The following is an 18911-nucleotide window of genomic DNA, read 5'->3' on the forward strand; positions in this document are numbered from 1 at the left end:
TACTACACGCACTAACTATGCACAAAATGCCTTCATTAATCGTTCTTTTTTAGTATACAACAAAGAATACTGTTCAATTGATTACTTTTCAGGGTCGTTACAGAAGTTGATTGAACAAATTAAGAAAATGTCTTAGTTTTAATTTATTCTCTTTAGTATTAAATAATTTTGCTCTTTATTACCTTAAAAATGTATGCTATTATTATTATTATTACTAAAACTATCAATAATTTTCTTTAAATATTTTATTATTTTCAATTCAATGTTATGTTTAATTAATGTTTATTATTTTCAATACAAATTTAAATTGTAATTAATTTGCTCGCATTTTTCTATGTACTATTTAATTGTGGAAACTTTTATTGGTCAGTGATTTATATTTTAAGTTTTAATTTTTTAAGTGTATTAAGTTGTACTGTTTGTTTCCCGAATAAAATAAAATAAAAAAATAATAAGTATTTTGTTTAACTTTTTAGACTTTCGTTCCAGAAAATACAAATAAAAATACTAGGACAAATCTTAATGACTCGACCATAGATTCGACAGTCTTTCAAAACTAAACTTGAACGTAATAAAGTTACTTGTACTTTTGTACCTAGCTAGTGTTTGGGAAGCGAACAAAGTAGTCCTTAACAATTTAGCTTCAAGATTTTGGGTTATTTTACATGTTTTAATGTTATGTGGAGGAATATTAATGTTTGAATCGATCTTTTTTATTCATATAACACTATCTTATTTGTAGATAGGAAAATTCTTTGCATAGTGCTCCATAGAAACAGATTCTCATGTGCAATTAATTTTAGTGTATAAATGGCCTATATTATAACATTATACAATTGTATATAATGAACTTTCTCTTAATTTCGGTACTAAAATAACTCAATCTAACAAAGTAAATCTTAAAAGCAATTCTAAACTAATTAAACTCTTGAAACTTTGGAAATCACGTTGAGTATGTATACCAAATTATCCTCTTACTGACTGACATTAATTACTCTTACGCTTATGTAGGCAAATAAATGAGAATCTTAAGCATTGTAATAAATGCCTTTAAAATCATTTTGCTACTACTTAATTAATCGTTAGAAAATATGTATTTATAGTATATATGTATTTTACTTTTTGTTAGAAGAGGTGAAATTATAAAATTTCTATTTCGTACTGAATACTGTAATAAGAGTGGGTATGAATGTCCTCCTAAGAGGACACGTCCCCAGGTGGCGGATACTAGCAGCTGGATGAAGGGCTAAGCCCCCATATGGAAATAAAATATATCCAGCGGAGCACAAGGCTGGAGATGGATACTCAGTTATCATATCCCGCACGCAGGCTTCTCCGACAGAGGATAGAGTGTTCGGAAGGGAGGAGGAGAGGGAATACGAGGATTATTAGGGCTTTCCCTTTAAGCGATGTGGGTGAGGATGGAATCCCCCATAAACGACAAAAGAGCTAAACAGCAAGGAAGTGGCATGAAGACAGGACGTAATGCCGAACTTAGTGCCATATTAGAACGACGTCTCATAAATATCTTCTGTGTACAAGAAACAAAATGGCAAGATGCGAAATCATCACAAATTGGGAGGGGTTGTAAGCTCATATATCACGGTACTGAAAGTGAAATAAACGGGGTGGGGATTATTTTAGATCAAAATTGGAGCCAGAAAATAATATGAATAAATGGATTCAGTGACCATATTATAATGTCTGCAAAACTAGCCGTGGAAAACTATGCCTGCTTCAACAATGTTTCAGTTTACGCTCCTTAAATCCACTGTACTTAAACTATGGAAAGCGTCGAATTCGCCGCAGGCTATGGTCTTCAAGGTCACCGATCTCATGAGATCTTTAGCAAATTTAGATACATTCTAAGTTCAATGACAGATCATTATATAATAGATTTGTGTTTTGGCTTTCCCACTTTTATAATTATTAAGGTGTTCCTCTTGCTTTTGAAAGATTGGGTTTAATTACTACATTTTAAGACATTGCAAATTCTAATATCGCTGTTCCTTCTTTATTTTGCATTTTGTAGCCTCCATGATAGCTCTCAAGCCCATCTGCACCACTGCTCACATGTCCGTTAAGGCCTTCAAAAGTAATTCTTTGCTCGATTACGGGTAAAGTGTTTATGTGCATCATTATTCCCAGAAGTTTTATTTATTTGTTGCTGTTTTTTTATTGCTGTTAGTAACATTTAAACTCAAACAGCAAATTAAGCAAAATCTACACTGGGTATCTCGAAGGATCCTCTGTATAATAAGAAAAATGTCAAATAATGGAACAATAACATCAAAGCTATATAAACAGAAAAGTCTTTTCGAGATATGGTAAGAGAGACATGGAAGGATAAAATAGGGTACAGAAGGCGGAAAATATTGCAAGAAGATCAGTTGTGATAGTTAATCGTTCAACACGAAGCACGTGCCGTTTTTAATCAGATAAAGGTATATGCTCTCTTTTCTTTATGTATATGATCGGTGTAAAAGTATTGTTAGACAAGAAGAAGCATATTATTTTAAATAAACATAATTAAACCTAATTAGGAAAATTAAGAAGGCAACTTTTCCTTCTGTCAACCACGCAATACGACCTCAGCAATTAAGCTTTTGATTACTCATTATCAAGGCACTAACAAACAATACTTCCGTAACCTAAATTATGTAACTGTGCATTTGTAAATATTTTATAATAAAGTGAAATCTCATGTTCTAGGTTTTGTTACAAGACACTCGAACGAATTACTAGTAAAATTTTTGGTGTACTTAGTACGTACTCAACTAAGTGGCTCCACTATGGGACTTGTCAGATTGGTCCTCGATCTTGCAAGTAAGAGTAAATCGTAGTGTGCGTAAACTAATTTATCAATGTATTACGAATCCAACGCAGCTACGAGCTGAGTACGATTTAGAATAAATCTTATAAGCTGGCACTTAAAGGTGAAACTAAGTGAAACTTTTGTAGTATTACTCTTTATGCTGTGAAAATGGGTTTAATACGTGGTTGGTTATTAATTAGATAGTAAATGATTACTAATTCACTTTATTGTGCCCTCTAAAATGTCGTTATGTTACACATTTGATTTCTGTACAAATTAATCCCTCCTAAGCCACGACATTGTATAAAGATTTTGTAGTCATGTTTCTTATCTCGTATCGCATAGAGCCGATGAATTATTAAAATCACTCCGGCTACAATTGAGTTTGGGACCCAATCCCTTAAGTAAAGCTGATTATCGGAATTCCCGGAGCGCTTCAAGTCTCGAAAATTTCTGTAAAGTGCCAATGGTATCTCAACCTGACGAACGATAAAATTATTGGCTCGGGGCACGCAATTCCCTCCATCTATTATGTACACAGTTTTGTGCCCTTCTGTAATTTTGCCCGTATCATAACACCTAAATCCAACTTTACGAAACTTTCACTAAATTATTCTCGCTCTTTGACATTTATACGGCTAAGAGAAATGTGTTTTGAAATTAAGTAACCATATTACGATGGCAGTTTTGCTGATGAAACGAAGCCTTAGGATATAAAACTATTTTCGGGTGGGATTTATTGCGAAAGGGTTGCCTGCAAACAAATTGAATGAAAAAGTTTATAACATTAGGGGCACATAGTTGCTGTTTTGCCCATTATAACATTTTATGGCGTTGACATAAATTCAATTTAGGTACATCATTATAGGCATATTATTGTGAGCCGTAAGCATATATAAAATACATTACTAAGCCTTACGATTCATAACTTATAAATAGTGTAGGGGAAAGTCTTTTCGCATATAGTATCTATAAACTTGTAATAAAATCACTTCGGCTCTAACTTTTTGTGCTTACTGGTTTAAATGATATTATTAAAAAAAAAATCAACGTTAACAAATAAATGTTGTTTGTAGCTATTTTTCATTTGTTTTTCTTTCTGTCATTGGGAGTGAAACTAATAAATAAATTCGATATATTATTTAAAATTTTTAACCGACTTCAAAAAAGGAGGAAATTCTCAATTCGTCGATATGTTTGTCGGTATGTTTTTTTTATGTTTGTTACCTCAGAACTTTCGACTGGAAGAACCAATTTGGATAATTTTTTTTTATTTGAAAGCTGGTGCATCCCGTGTCTCATTTCAATTTTGTCCAGATCTAACAATGGTATCCATGAGAATACCATAAAAGTCTTAAATTTGCTTTAAGCGATTCTTTTTTTATTTTAAAGGATATACTTAAAAGGTAGTTTGGTGAGAGTTTGGTCAGGTTCTAACTATATGTTTAATTTTCGTAGTCGGATATGATCAATGTAACTCCTTAACGACTTACAGTAAGAGTGCGATCTGTAGCAGGATTTCTAACTGTCTTATCTAATCAAATTGCAATGCGCTGACATTCATTGCAGCATTGCAAAATTTAGTAGATCTACATATATTCAGACAAATAATTAGTTAGTGTACTTCAGATTCACTTAAAATCAGAAAATAAAAAAATATTAACATAAAAAACAACCGATTTCAAAAATACTATTCCAAAACAATAGATATAATATTCACTACAAAAGTATAAAAATAATTGCGTAAATACGCATTACATATACGATTATTAATATTTTCGGAGTCGGTGTCAGCCAAGGTAGGTTTGTAACTACATATAAATCTATAGGTGAGATGTGCTTGAGTGGCACACGCGATGTGAGGAGGCGAGAGGCGAGAGCGGAGCCGCGGCGGGAGGACACCGATTCCAAAAAATAACAATAATCGTTATTAGAATTAGATTAATTAATTTTAAAACGATTAAATTTGTAAAACTATGTAGCTGTAAATATTGATTAAAAAGGGTGGCAATAGTATCTTGCCACTTCTTCTCATTAAAGCTCAACCTTTTTCGAAGTGATGGTAAATTAAAAAAAAAAGAAATATTGAAATGTATTGGTGTCATTTCCTAGACCTGTATGAAAACTGTGATTTTGATTTGATTTCATTTGAAAAGAAAACGGCCAGAATTAATAAATAAAAGGATGTATTATGCCTTTTATCACGATTAAGATTTAAAATTTTGCTGAGTAGCGTTACGGCCGTTCCCAATATACTATCTTCAGATAGAGACAAATTACTACCATCTACTGTCAGTAATTAGCTGTCAATATTCTGAAGGTGTCCCAATATACCCGATAAGTCATTCTTATCGCCTTATATTGGGACGCGTGAATTGCAATTTCCATACAAACTTCTATCGCTGGTAAGCTATACGTCGTCCCATTGACAGACAGCGTGTACAGATAAGGTGAGGTACCGTCGATAAGTTTATTTTGACAGAAAAGTCAACGATAGTTCAGATTTTAATCTCAAATTAGAGATAGACTGAGTATTGGGAACGGCCGTAAGAAGACCTTCAGATTATGACCTGTTTCATTATTTTCTGATTTCCAAACTATTGTCTGGCTTTAGATAAGAAGTTCCAAAATTTCTAGAGCAACAGCATCATACCACTAAAACTTAAAATTTATAGAACAAAATGTCACATATCATTCAATGTCAATAGTTTTGAAAAAAGTGTTGAGGTTTTATATAATTACTAGCTGACCCAGCAAACGTTGTATTGCCGATATTAAAATCGCGATACAAAAGTAACTGTTGATCGTAGATCTGTGAAAATTTGAAGTTGTATGTATTTTATAATGCTGACTCATAATCAAATAAATTTAAAAAAAATCAATAAAATTAAAAAAGAAAATTTGTGTGTGGACCGCCCTTAACATTTAGGGGTTTTTTTATTATTAATTTTATATATAAGATGTATCATACCAATACAAAAAAATATCCCCAACCTATAGTATGATAGAATAATTAATACCAGCTAGAAAAATATATCTTACATATAGTTAGGCCGTTCCAACAGAGGCTGTTAGAACGGCATGTCTCAGCTCGCTGAAAGCTTCTCGAAGTTCTAGAAAAATCGAGGAAATGTTTCCTTTAACCCATCTACGAAATAATTTATTGAAAATAAATATTTTTTTATGAAAATAAGGGACGAGATGAGCAGAACGTTCAGCTAATAGAAATTGATGCGCCCTACCCATTACAATGCAGTGCCACTCAGGAATCTTGAAAAACCTAAAAATTCTGAGCGGCACTACAATTGCGCTCGTCACCTTGAGACATAGGCTGTTAAGTCTCATTTGCCCAGTAATTTCACTAGCTACGGCACCCTTCAGACCGAAACACAGTAATGTTTACACATTACTGCTTCACGGCAGAAATAGGCGCTAAATAACATAATAAGAAATCATTGAAAGATATCCATGGGCAGTTGTCTCTCATATGACACCAGGTAAGCCAATTTGCCCCGTCTTATAAAATTGATTTACTTGCTGGATAATATAATATAATAGTTCTACTCTATGGAAGAGGAGGACAAACGAGTATAAGGGTCACCTGATGGTATGTGAACACCGCGACCAAACTTTCTTGTAACTTCAGAGGAACCACGAGAGCCTTGCTCACCTTATAAGGCGACAAACCATCATTGATGTTACTATTTTAATAGTGACTTAAATAAAAACGTTATAAATATAATTTAACGTTAAATTTATGTTAAGAATAACTATCCAAAGAGTTTTCTTTAGTGTTAATTCCGCCAATATTTGCCTTTTAAACAATTGTTTTTTCTATTGTATCCTATTTCCTTTTCTATACCACTGACTATGTGTGCACAAAACCACGAAAATGGGTATTAACAAAATACTACAACGGCTATAATGAATATTTGTCTCTAGCAATCAAAATATTGTAATTCACTCATGAAAATAAAGTAAAATTCAATATTTACTTTGGGTACTGAGTAAATCATTGGTTTTAATACTGAGACCCTAATGACCCTTCGACCCAAAACTGATCGTATCATCGTCGGTTTGTTAAATCCTATCCTAAATGAAATTTGGGGTCCCTACCTACTTGTACGAGTATGTTTTCTTGCGGTCTATCGGTTAGCAACTCATCGATCTGCTCCGAATTGACGCAAGTAATCAAATCTTAGCCTGAAGCCGTACTGAAGGTGGTCGGAATACATAAATCAAGCGGAGAGGACGTGATCGAATTGAAGATCAACCCGACACACGAACTCGACAAGAACTCATTACAATGTAACCAAATTCAATTTACGTCCCAATCCACATAATATTACATCTGCCACGTCTGTTAATCCCGCGTTTTAATCTCAAATCTTTCGCTGATTATTATTATCTTATTTGGCAGATTTATTTTCAATATTTTTCTCCGAAATGTAATACATTCGTTCAAACTTCTTTCGTTATTAGCTACAATTTTATCGTTGTAGTATATTTATACACTCTTTTGCAAAAAAACACACACCTATGAGCACCTATGTAAAAAACGTGTTTCACTGGCATCTTCTGATTATTTTATAGTTCTAAGTAGCTTGTATCATCGTAATGCTTTAAATAAAATATAAGCAAAAAGTAATTTTTGTCAATTATTTCGTCATTACATTTCGATGGAATTAATGAAAAATGATACCAGAGTCTAAACAGTTATGTTTCCTCTCTGGCTAAGATGACAGCTTGTATTCGTCCGGGCATGCTATCGATGCTATTTTTAATTGTTTCTGCTGGGCAATCCAAACGAAGAATACCTACCTCTTGAATATACGCTTCTACATCGCCAGAACTGTGAGCGTAAGCGCTATCGTCCATAAAAATCAACTTTTCTCCAAAAACCGTTAATGCGGGTTGTACGCAACTTCTGATATAGACCGGTGTGAATTCAAAGTGCCGTTTTCTATAATGACAAGCTCCGTACGGTCCAATACATTAATTACTGCCAAAACGTAAATTAGACTCCACTATATGGAATTATTTCTACAAAGCAAACTTCTGCGAAACGTTCCCCTTGCCTTACACGTCTACGTCAGTTCTCACCATATAGTGATATTCTGGCTTCATCCAAAATAATGCAATACCCCAGTCCTCTTGACTCCTCATCGCACAATTTCGAGCGAAGCTAAGTCTAGCAACTCTGTGCTCGCTGAGTAATTTAGGGTCACGTGCTGGATGGCAACTCCATATATTAGCAGCGAGAAGCCTCCTCCTGACAGTCCGCAAGCTGATTTGAACATCTCTCACTTCCTCTAGTCTTTTTGAGGTCGACATAGGAAGATTTGCGATTTCTCAATGCGTGGTTCACCAGGAAGCGGTCATCTCGAGCTTCTGTGCACGGTTTTCTTCCAGACTCAGGCCTTCTACTAACGTAACCAGTCTCTTGATATCGTTGCAAAGTCCTCTGGATAGTTGAACGACTCACATTTAGACTCTGGGACACATAACATAACTGATTTAGATTTATTTTGTGATCCACCTGTGTGTGAATGTACTAATATTATGATGTGTAGTCATAGACAAGATTATAATTTATATATAGATAATTATTACAGGCACATTGTCGACGTCCTGCAGGGTGCAGCTATTGTAAGTTCTTCTCCATGTGAACATAAGCAGACAGGAAAACCAACGAGACAAAAAAGAGTACCTGGTTGGAACTATCACGTCAGGGATAGCCACGCAAAAGCTAGGCTTTATTTTAGATGTTGGACATTGGCTGGCAGGCCTTCCAGCGGACTAGAATATGATAACATGCGGAGAAGTCGTACTGTATTTAAAAATAAAATTAAATGGTGTCTTAAGAACGAAGAGAGTATTAAAATGAATATTTTGGCTTTACATAAGAGAAATAAGAATTTTGTAAAATTTTGGAATGCAACCAAAAAACTAAATTATAAACAGACCTTACCTGTGTCAGTAGAGGGTTGCCAGACTCCGTCAGATATAGCCGAAGTATTTGCAAAAAGGTTTAAAGTTAACCCTCTGACTGTAGAGTATATGTCCGAGCCGAAAACATATCATAAAGATGATGATATAGAATTCACAAGCAAAGATATCGCGAAAGTCATCATGAGTATGAAGAGAGGCAAATCTCCGGGACACGATGGGCTCAGTATCGAGCATATACTCTGGGCCAGTGATAAAATATTTAATCATTTAAGTTGTCTTTTTAATCTTTGTATCAAATTTGCATACTTACCGGAAGCTCTAATGCATACGTTAGTTGTACCTATTGTCAAGAATAAAACAGGCGATCTTAGTAGTACAACGAACTATCGACCTATCTCCTTAGGCACTATAATAGGTAAAATATTAGAACGTCTTATACACCCTGTACTGCTTGAGAACATTAAGATTGATGATGCTCAATTTGGTTTCCGTGCCGGTCTTTAGGTTAGAATGTGGAGTTCGTCAAGGTGGGGTGACCTCTCCTGATCTTTTTAACCTGTATGTGAATGGTTTGATCGAGGAGCTCAGAGGTACCAAAGTCGGCTGTCACGTAGGAAATGTTTGTGTCAGTAACCTTAGCTATGCTGATGATATGGTGCTTCTCAGCCCCTCGATCAAGGGGTTGAGGAAGCTGCTTTCAGTCTGTGAGCATTATGCTAATGCTCATGGTCTGAAATATAACGTTTCCAAAACCAAAATGATGGTGTTCCCTACAGGTGGAAGTCCGGATATGGTACCTGAGGTGTATCTAAACGGAACGGTTATTAGTGTTGTTAAGCAGTTCAAATATTTAGGTCACGTGCTTACGGAGAGGCTGCAAGATGACGAAGATATCGAGCAAGAACGAAGGGCCCTCGCTGTTAGAGGAAACATGCTTGCACGATGATTCGCTAAAGACAGTAGGGATGTAAAGACTACCCTATTCAAAGCTTACTGCCTAGGCATGTACACCTGTCAGCTGTGGGTAACATTTACACACAAAGCATTTAGAAGAATAAGGGTCCAGTATAATGATACATACAGGGCCTTTATGAATCTTCCGAGATGCTGCAGCGCATCAGGCATGTTCGTGGAGGGTTCGTTCCCTGACTTCTTCGCTGTAATAAGAACAAGAATCGCGACATTTTGGAGTCGATTGCGCAGCTCAAAAAATAAAATCCTCACGGCTATATCTGACGATATCAGGAGCCCTATATATAAACGATGGATATCTGTTCACATGGAGAATAACAAAAAATAAATTGGACATGTAATTAATATTATGAATTTTTATATTTTTATATTTTGGACACCACACCCTTATACAGTGATGGTTTTCTAGTTTTTAAGTTTACTTTTAATTATAATAAATAATTAATGTTAACTATGGGACGTAATTGGCCTGAAATAAAAGAATTATTATTATTATTATAACATTGACTACACCCTTCCTTAAGTAGCGCTATAAATTTGCTCGCTGTTATAGTTCTGTCAACCATTTTATAGACCGCTAAATAATAGTATCAAGACTTAAATATATCAAGGAAATAGGACAATCCAATAATAATTATCTACAATGATTTAGATTTAATAAAAAATACGAACTATCAACGATTCCCTACGCAATACGCGATTAACTACAATTTTTGTTAAAGTCCGACTATATCTTAAATTTGAATTTGGAATAAACTTTTTTATGCCCCACAACAATCTATGATAAAATACATTTATTTGATACTTAATCACACTATTTATTTTAGTTTAATTTTCTTTAAAAGCGTGTTTTTTGTATTTTTTTTTGACTATTATTTATTTTTGCTTTTTTCGTCTTAAAACGATGATAATGTCGTATCTAGTAACGAATTTTGTCACAAAGACACTACCGGGTATCGGCAACTATCGCTTATCCTGAAAATCCTGATAAGAAAAATGGAACTATAAACTAAATTGACACCATTGATTGAAAGTATGTGAAAATTAGGTTCTAAATTTCCGTTACATACTTATGAAGCTAATAAAAGTGTGTTAAAAAAGCTAACTTCGGTTTTCACTCTGTTAATATTATACTAAGCATATATATAAAGCTGCAGTGTTTGTTTGTTTGTTTGTTTGTTTGAACGCGCTAATCTCTGGTACTACTGGTCCGATTTGAATGATTCTTTCAGAGTTGGGTAGTCCATTTATCGAGGCTATGTTTTTTTTTTCAAAATTAGGGATCCGTAATAAAATTGCTATTTTGTAACACAAGGTGTAAAATCGAAAACCTATTTTTGCGTGCGCTGCAAAAACTATTGACAATAGAACAAAATGATGTACAGGCTATAATATAGGCAATATTTTAGTACTTATAAAACTATCGCGTGAATTATACTTTATATGGCAAAACAACGTTTGCCGGGTCAGCTAGTAATATATAAGGAGATAGATCTGATATGAAAAAATAAATGTGCCTAATAATATAAAACAATAAAAAGTAAGTATGACTATATTTTGACGGCCGTTCCCAATATTCAGTCTTTCTCTTACTTGAGATAAAAATGGTAACTATCGTTGACTTTTCTATCCCAATAAACTTATCGACGGTAACTCACCTTATCCGTACACGCTGCCTGTCAATGGGATGACGTATAGCTTACCAGCGATAGAAGTTTGTATGGAAATTGTAATTCATGCGTCACAATATAAGGTGATAAGAATGATCGCTTATCGCGTATATTGGGACAGCTTCAGATTATTGACAGCTAATTACTGACAGTATAAGGTAGTAATTTATCTCTCTCTGTACATAGTATATTGGGAACGGCCGGAACAGCATCTGACTTCATCTATCAGCATCTGATCTCTATGATCTAGACGTATTAATTATTTAAGACATTTTTTTTATGAAAATAAGGGACGAGCAGGACACACAGCTGATGGTAATAGATATGCCCTGCCCATTACAATGCAGTGCCGCTCAGGATCCCAAAAATTCTGAGTGGCACTACAACTGCGCTCGTCACCTTGAGACATAAGATGTTAGGCACGGCAGAAATAGGCGCCGTTGTGGTACCCATAATCTAGCCGGCATCCTGTGCAAAGGAGCCTCCCACTGTTTAAGACAACATACTTATACGGCTGTGTAGAACACCTGTTTGCTTATAATGTATTTTAATGTTAGTAATACTACGTGCTGAAGTGCGACGTCTCCAAATATTCTTCAGTTTAATATTAAACTTGTTAACATGAACAATAATACGTGACTATTTCGTGTAGACGAGTGTACTGTCTCATTTACTTTTATTAGTATTACTCTCCGAATATGTTTTCTTATTACTATCGCTAATTTTGTGTTTAACTTATGTACAATTTCTGTGGGCTTAGGGATTATTTGTACTTTCCTTAATTGTTTGACTTATATGTTCATAATCAATCGGAAATATTTTATCTATTTTGATTACTAATCACGAAGTCTATTTGTACAAATATTTGAGAGGGAAAACTAAAAAAGGGTTATCACTTTAAAAACATAACATATTGTTTAGATTTACAAGAGCGACATCTCAAGTCAATTTCCTAATATGCAAATATTGGGGTTGAGCAGGTTATCAACTGTAAAGTAGATTCTGTAGATGAAGCCACAACCTGAGAGTTGAACAAAGCAAACAGAATTTTATAACGAGGCGGTACTCGAACGGTTAGCTCAGTTGGTTAGAGCAACGGCACGGAACGACGGAGGTCGTGGGTTCGAATCCCGGATCGTTCATAAAATTTTATTTGTAAACTAAAAAATGTAATGAATTGTGAACAATGTACAAAATATAATTTTAAAACGACAATGTTACATACTTTAATAATTAAATTTGACAGTGTCCATGATTATTTTAAAGAGAAAAATCTATAATAAATACGGACAAATATTGGTTGGATGTCAGTAATAGAAAAATCCCAAGGGCTCCAGATAAAGTTATTCCAAATTTAGTAGTTTTTTTACCCTACTATAAAATAAAAATTTTTGAATGTCGCCTTTACCGCGAAATATAAGCTATAGTAGATATTTATTTATAAACCCTTTTTAGTACGTTGAACTTATAAATAAAACAATTTCAGTGGGAACGCTTACAGAAAGTAGTAAGTCTCGCTCCTTTCAGTGTATGCGAAAAAAAATTACTCTCGTACGAAACGACTAACCTTTCACCAAATTATATTCAATATTTTACTTAAGTATATCTTTAAGCAACTCTTCTACAACTAATATAAAAAAAAAAACAATCTTTACATACTTTTTTTGCACTTTCATGTAACGGCTAATTTACAAAAGAACATTATATTGTTATTAAGAGTATTACATACAACCAATGGAAATATTATATTATACCGCATAATTTAGTTAAATACCGTTTAAGTTTTTTTAACGTTTAATTAAGTAACGTTTTTACAATTACAAAAAATGTTTTTTACTATTGTACAACTAAAACAAATCTTATAACTTATACAATACTACGACTACATAAAATGAAAACTATCATTACGTGGAAGCGTACCAAGAATACTGGCAGCATTACCGCGTTGGATAGCAAGGCTGATCTGTTGACCGAAATAGCTGCCAGCGCTTGGGTTTCCAGTAGCCTTATTGAGGCGCGAAGATAGTATTTTGAACATTCTCCGTGGCTCTGAGCCCCACGAGCCAAGTGTCTCGACACCAAACGGCACCAAGATGTATGACTCACTGACGCCAACATATTTGCGACGCTTGCTGTCTTCGGCAGTCGAAGCAGCAGCCCCAGCACCAACTGACGTAACTTGGACATGAGAAGGAGCCAGAGTGTCGTATACTTTTACAACTTAAACACATTTATTTAATACTCGTCCATTGGTTGCGGTTCAGTAGAGATATGAGTTACAAGAGGCTTGACAGCTGAAGTATAATGCAAATGGTCTAGTTGACCAGCTAACGTCAGGATGTCGAATTTGCGTGTCGGTGTGCGCGCGCATCGTAAAAGTTCACTCTGATATTTTTTCCGTAACGCGCCAAAATATATGATTTCAAAAACTGTAATATAAATTAGTAATTATTTTCAACAGGTGTGCTCGGCCTTCGAGACATTCAGTTGAGCGTTCCAGAGGCAGTCGGTGTGGGATCCAGCGCAACATTGGGGTGTCGCTGGGCCCTCGACACCGGAGAAGCTTTATACACTGTCAAATGGTATCATGGGGCTCAGGAGTTCTTCAGATTTGTGCCCAAAGAAATGCCTAACACCAGGGTCTTCTCGCAGACAGGAATAAGTGTTGATGTAAGTAAAACGTTTTCTTATTATGGCTCACGTGATAGGAAGTGGTGAGGTAGCCGCCTCTGGACATCCGCAAAACCAGGAGTCAAGAGATGCGTTGGCGGCCTTTGAGGTGGGAGTATATTCAATTCTTGAAGGTCACTATGTCGTATCGGTTCGGGAAAACCTCAGTCGGTAAATGATTTCACAATGTGTTTCCAGTCGTGCTTTTTTTCAGTTATTATTATAAAACAACACAATAATTGAACCTTTTCGTAAGAGCTCGTGCATTCTGGTCAATCACTCAGGCTGTCCAAGGAAACTTTCTTGTGCAATCTGTTATAGTAAAATAACCATAATCTATATAACAACTTTAATCAAACACGTACAATTATACGCTCGATTAAAAGAGTATTGGATACTTACTTTATACTGTTATTTGTTAAGGAGTTGTTCTCGCAAAAGCCGAATTGGATTCTAGGATTGAGGTCTGTTTGCATTTGAAATAGAACGAACCTTGAGTTAAAACAAGTCCTGAAAGTAATTATCGGTTGTTTGTTTTGACAAAACCGAAGTAAATGCGGTCCGTCTTGAAGACAACAGACGCTGAATTTAAGAATAAATTGTTTCAGTATTCGGAATAAAACACCCTCAATACCTATTTAAAATAATTATATTTGTATATTATGTTATTTTCTTGACTTTGCTTTTACAATTTTGCATCATCAATTTGCCCTTGCTTTTGTGTTATATTTATTCTTTAAATATGACTTAAGTCGTCTGCAGTGAAATAAAAAACGAAGACTGTATAAACCATACAACTTTAGCATAATATTACCAAAGAATTAAGCCTAATAGTACAAAAGATTGACACAGTTAAACCTTTTTAAGTAATAGCTACTTTCTTTTGCCCTCAAAATTTGTTGAAAGAAGATTTTTTGAATTCAAAACACATTGACGATTGATTTTACACAAACTGTAATATACACTTAATCATGGCTGAGGCTCATAAGAAAGACAAATGACACCATTTTAAGTCAGTGAGCGAGTCTTCTTAGTCCACTCGAGTGGGCTAAGTAATATTCAATACCAACCTCGAAATATAAAGAGTTAAAAATAAGACTACTATAGAAAAGCCTGTTGCTTAAATATCGTTGATAAATTGAGTCGTATATTAGCAATTTCGATTATGTACCTACCTATTTGTAAAGAGGACTACTGGTATTAGGAGAAAGTTTATTTAGAATATATATGTAGCTTACGAACATACAAATCCATAATATTAGCCACGCGTTTCCAGCGAACTTCTTCTTTCTATTTTTCAAGTACTTATGTTTGGAGGAAAACATCAAAATTTAGGTCACTCATAAAGTTTTATTCCAAAAAAATCACTTAACAGTCTGGAAAACGCCAAGCGCATTTAACTATTAGTGCTGGCACAAAGCCACTAACCACCACACAACGTTAATATCGTGCCAAAATAATACATTAAAAACTACTTTCAAAGATAACGAATAGTCAACATTTAAAAATACCAGGGTTTCTGAAAAGTCTTCTAGAAAAGTGTTTATATTAACTGCATGATTTAGTAAGATTTTCGTGTAAAATGAACTACACAGAATTATAAATAAAAACACATAATTCTGAAACTACTTTAAATAAGAAATTATTTCCAAAAACTCCTCCTCCTCGCGTTGTTTTCCTCATAACTGAGGGTCGTGACTCCCCTGCTGCATCTGTTTCTCGCGTACGATTTCCCTCCATCTGCTGCGATCCTTAGCTTCATGAAGGGCACTGTTTAAGTTGATGTTCATAGAAGAACAAACATAAACTTGTAATGCCTACTACTCGGTTGGGTCGAGTTAGTAAGTCTTTTGTTGGGCGATGTATATGCTTCTACAATTTGATCCCAGAAAATGTACAAAACAAATGTGTTACGAAATTTAAAAGAATTGTTAAGAAACGTTTGTGTGGGAAAGGTTATTATAGCATAAACCATTTTCTTAATGACACCACGGACTGGGAATAAAGCGAACACCCTCAGGCTCTTTAATTATAAATGTTTATTGTACGATATCACATTGTAATCCATATTTTATATTAAAAGAAAAAAGCCCGCTGAGTTTCTTTTGAACGGGTGGTAGTTTTTGACGTTCAATAAGTGATTTTGAATCCTATTTTGAATAAAAATAATTGAATTTGAATTTGAACGTATTTGGTCCATTTCTTGGGACTGCGTACTCTAGGACGATTGCCATCTATCTTGCCTGTCACTATCAGCTATTTAAGATTGTGAACCTCTTTACGAGAATTCCAGCACCCTACAAAGGCATATAGTGGAAAGTCTAGTTTTGACATTAAGCTCTCTCAGAATAGACATGTTGGTGCGAAAGGCGTTCCATGAAATCTAGCATTTTCTCCAGCTCCACATTTCAAAGGCGTCTATTCGGTCTATGTCAGCCTTTTTCAGTGTCCAGCTCCATAACTGAATATGGAGAAAACTAGCAAAGTCACCAATATGATTCTAGTTCGCGTGATGTTATGGTCTCTCCATATCTTATACAACTGGGATATTACATTTTTTGCCATCCCTAAGACGTATGTAAGGAGACGTCTTTATCTCTTTTTTTGCATAATCCTATGTTGTTAATGTTAAACTAATTAATGTTAATGTTTACCAAAAACTATCTACTGGTGTTTTTGAATACTATAAGAACACAGTTAAAAACATTCTAATAATAGTGAGTCCTAAAATTACTGAATATTGAAACGAATATAAAAAAATAAGAAAAAAAAATTACTGATTATAACAACGACTGTCAGTTGTATCGTCGTCAAACATCGCAGATTGATTTGGATCTCGCCACTTTAAGACGTTAAATCTTGTTAGTCCAGTAATTTCACTAGCTACGGCACTATTTAAACTGAAACAAACACAAGTGCTGTGAAGCATAAATGTGCAACCTAATGCTTGAAATGAGTAAAATGCATTGCGAATTACGCATCCTATGCAAAGAAGTAACCATTGGTAAGCAACTGAAGAACGGTTTAAGAGCAAGTAACAAATCACATCGAACCAAATCGAATCAACTTAATGACATAAATATTTTTTTTTATGGAAAAGGAGGACATACGAGCGTACGGGTGCGTGTGAAGTGATCACCGCCACCCACATTCTCTTCCAAAGGAATCGCAGGAGCGTTTCCGTTTTTAAGGAAGGTGTACGCGTTTTTTTTTAAGGTACCCATGTCGAATCGTCCCGGAAACACCGAACAAGGAAGTTCATTCCACGGCTTTGTAGTACGTGGAAAAAAGTCCCTTATAAACCACACTGTGGAGGACCGCCACACATTCAGATGGTGGAGACGAATCCTTACTTGTAGCATGTCTGCGACTTTTTCGCTAAGTTATAAATTTCGGTGATTAACACAACGAAGCGCCTTATTATAAGAATATGTCTTGCAAAACAAAATATGTGTTTTTTTTTTCTCAGATATCTCGATCTGGAGCCCAACAAGTCGTGTTACGTGATGCTACAAAAGGTCTCAGCGGCCGGTACAGATGCGAAGTATCAGCGGACGCGCCATTCTTTCACACGACTTACAAGAGTGCTACTATGCGAGTCATTGGTAAAACAGTATTTTTATAATGAACCCAAATATGGCAAAACTGTATACAAAATTTTTTTTTACGAAAATAAGGGACGAGACGCGCAGCTGATGGTAATTGATACACTCTGCCCATTACAATGCAGTGCCGCTCAGGATTCTTGAAAAACCCAAAAGTTCTGAGCAGCACTACAATTGCGCTCATCACCTTGAGACATAACATGTTAAGTCTCGTTTGCCCAGTAATTTCACTAGCTACGGCGCCCTTCGGACCGAAATACAATAATTCTTACACATTGAATGGTACAACCACACAAACGTTTTTTAACAATTGAATTGTTAAAAAACGTTTGTGTGTTTTAACAATTGAATTTTTAAAAAACGTTTGTGTGGTTAAGGTTGCTATAACATAAATGACTTTCTTAATGATACCACAGATTGGGAATGGAGTGACCGCCTTCAGGCTATTAAATAATAAGTTTAATTGTACAATATTACTTTGTAAACATATTTATTCGATGAAATAAAAAAAAGCCCGCTGAGTTTCTTGCGCCCATTCTTCTCAGGTCTGAGGCATTCATTTTGGAATGGGTGGTAGTTTTTTGACTTTCAATAAGTGATGTCACATCCTATTTTGAATAAAAATATTTGAATTTGAATTTGAATTACTGCTTCACGGCAGACATAGGCGCCGTTGTGGTACCCATAATCTAGCTGGTATCCTGTGCAAAGGAGCCTCGCTGGTAAACTTTTTCAACGATTTATTTACACTATTACTTGCTGACTGTATGTACTGAATGCAATCATCTTTAATATACACTTATTATTATGAATCCTTTATTGCGCTTAAAATTAATGTACAGTATTAATACAATAAATAATATAAGTCAAGTGTGTTTTTATATTTACATGGAGGCCGATTATTAATTGGCCATCTTGATCTGTTTTATAAAATGGTCGGCAATTACTGCCGCTGTAACAAGGAACACATTGTATCAAAATTTTAGCTTCAGATGGTCATCTTTATCTTAGTGAACGGTTGTTTTTTGAGTACGCTTTGTAATAGGATCCCTAAAAAGTAGGTTGATGCGTATTTTTCTTGATTTTAAACATTAGTTAAGGAAAAAAATATCTTCGCATTTTAAGATGAAACCTCACGACATTTTTTTAAACTTAATTTAATTTAAACTACACTCTAGACATTTTCAGACTTCTGATCAAAAAAACCGCTACAAGTAATTTTGGCAG

The 18911-nt window shown here is 34.8% G+C and overlaps 1 protein-coding gene across 1 annotated transcript in view; it reads left to right on the forward strand.

The window, feature by feature from the left end:
• LOC126968218 (uncharacterized) overlaps positions 1-18911 on the forward strand; it is a 93160-nt gene that overhangs the window by 45987 nt on the left and 28262 nt on the right. The window contains exons 3-4 of the mRNA XM_050813086.1: positions 13871-14079; positions 17549-17684. Coding sequence (XP_050669043.1) covers positions 13871-14079; positions 17549-17684 — 345 coding nt within the window. The remainder of the gene's footprint in view (positions 1-13870; positions 14080-17548; positions 17685-18911) is intronic.

The sequence above is a fragment of the Leptidea sinapis genome, chromosome 15, assembly GCF_905404315.1.
Source record: "Leptidea sinapis chromosome 15, ilLepSina1.1, whole genome shotgun sequence".
Taxonomy (NCBI): domain Eukaryota; kingdom Metazoa; phylum Arthropoda; class Insecta; order Lepidoptera; family Pieridae; genus Leptidea; species Leptidea sinapis.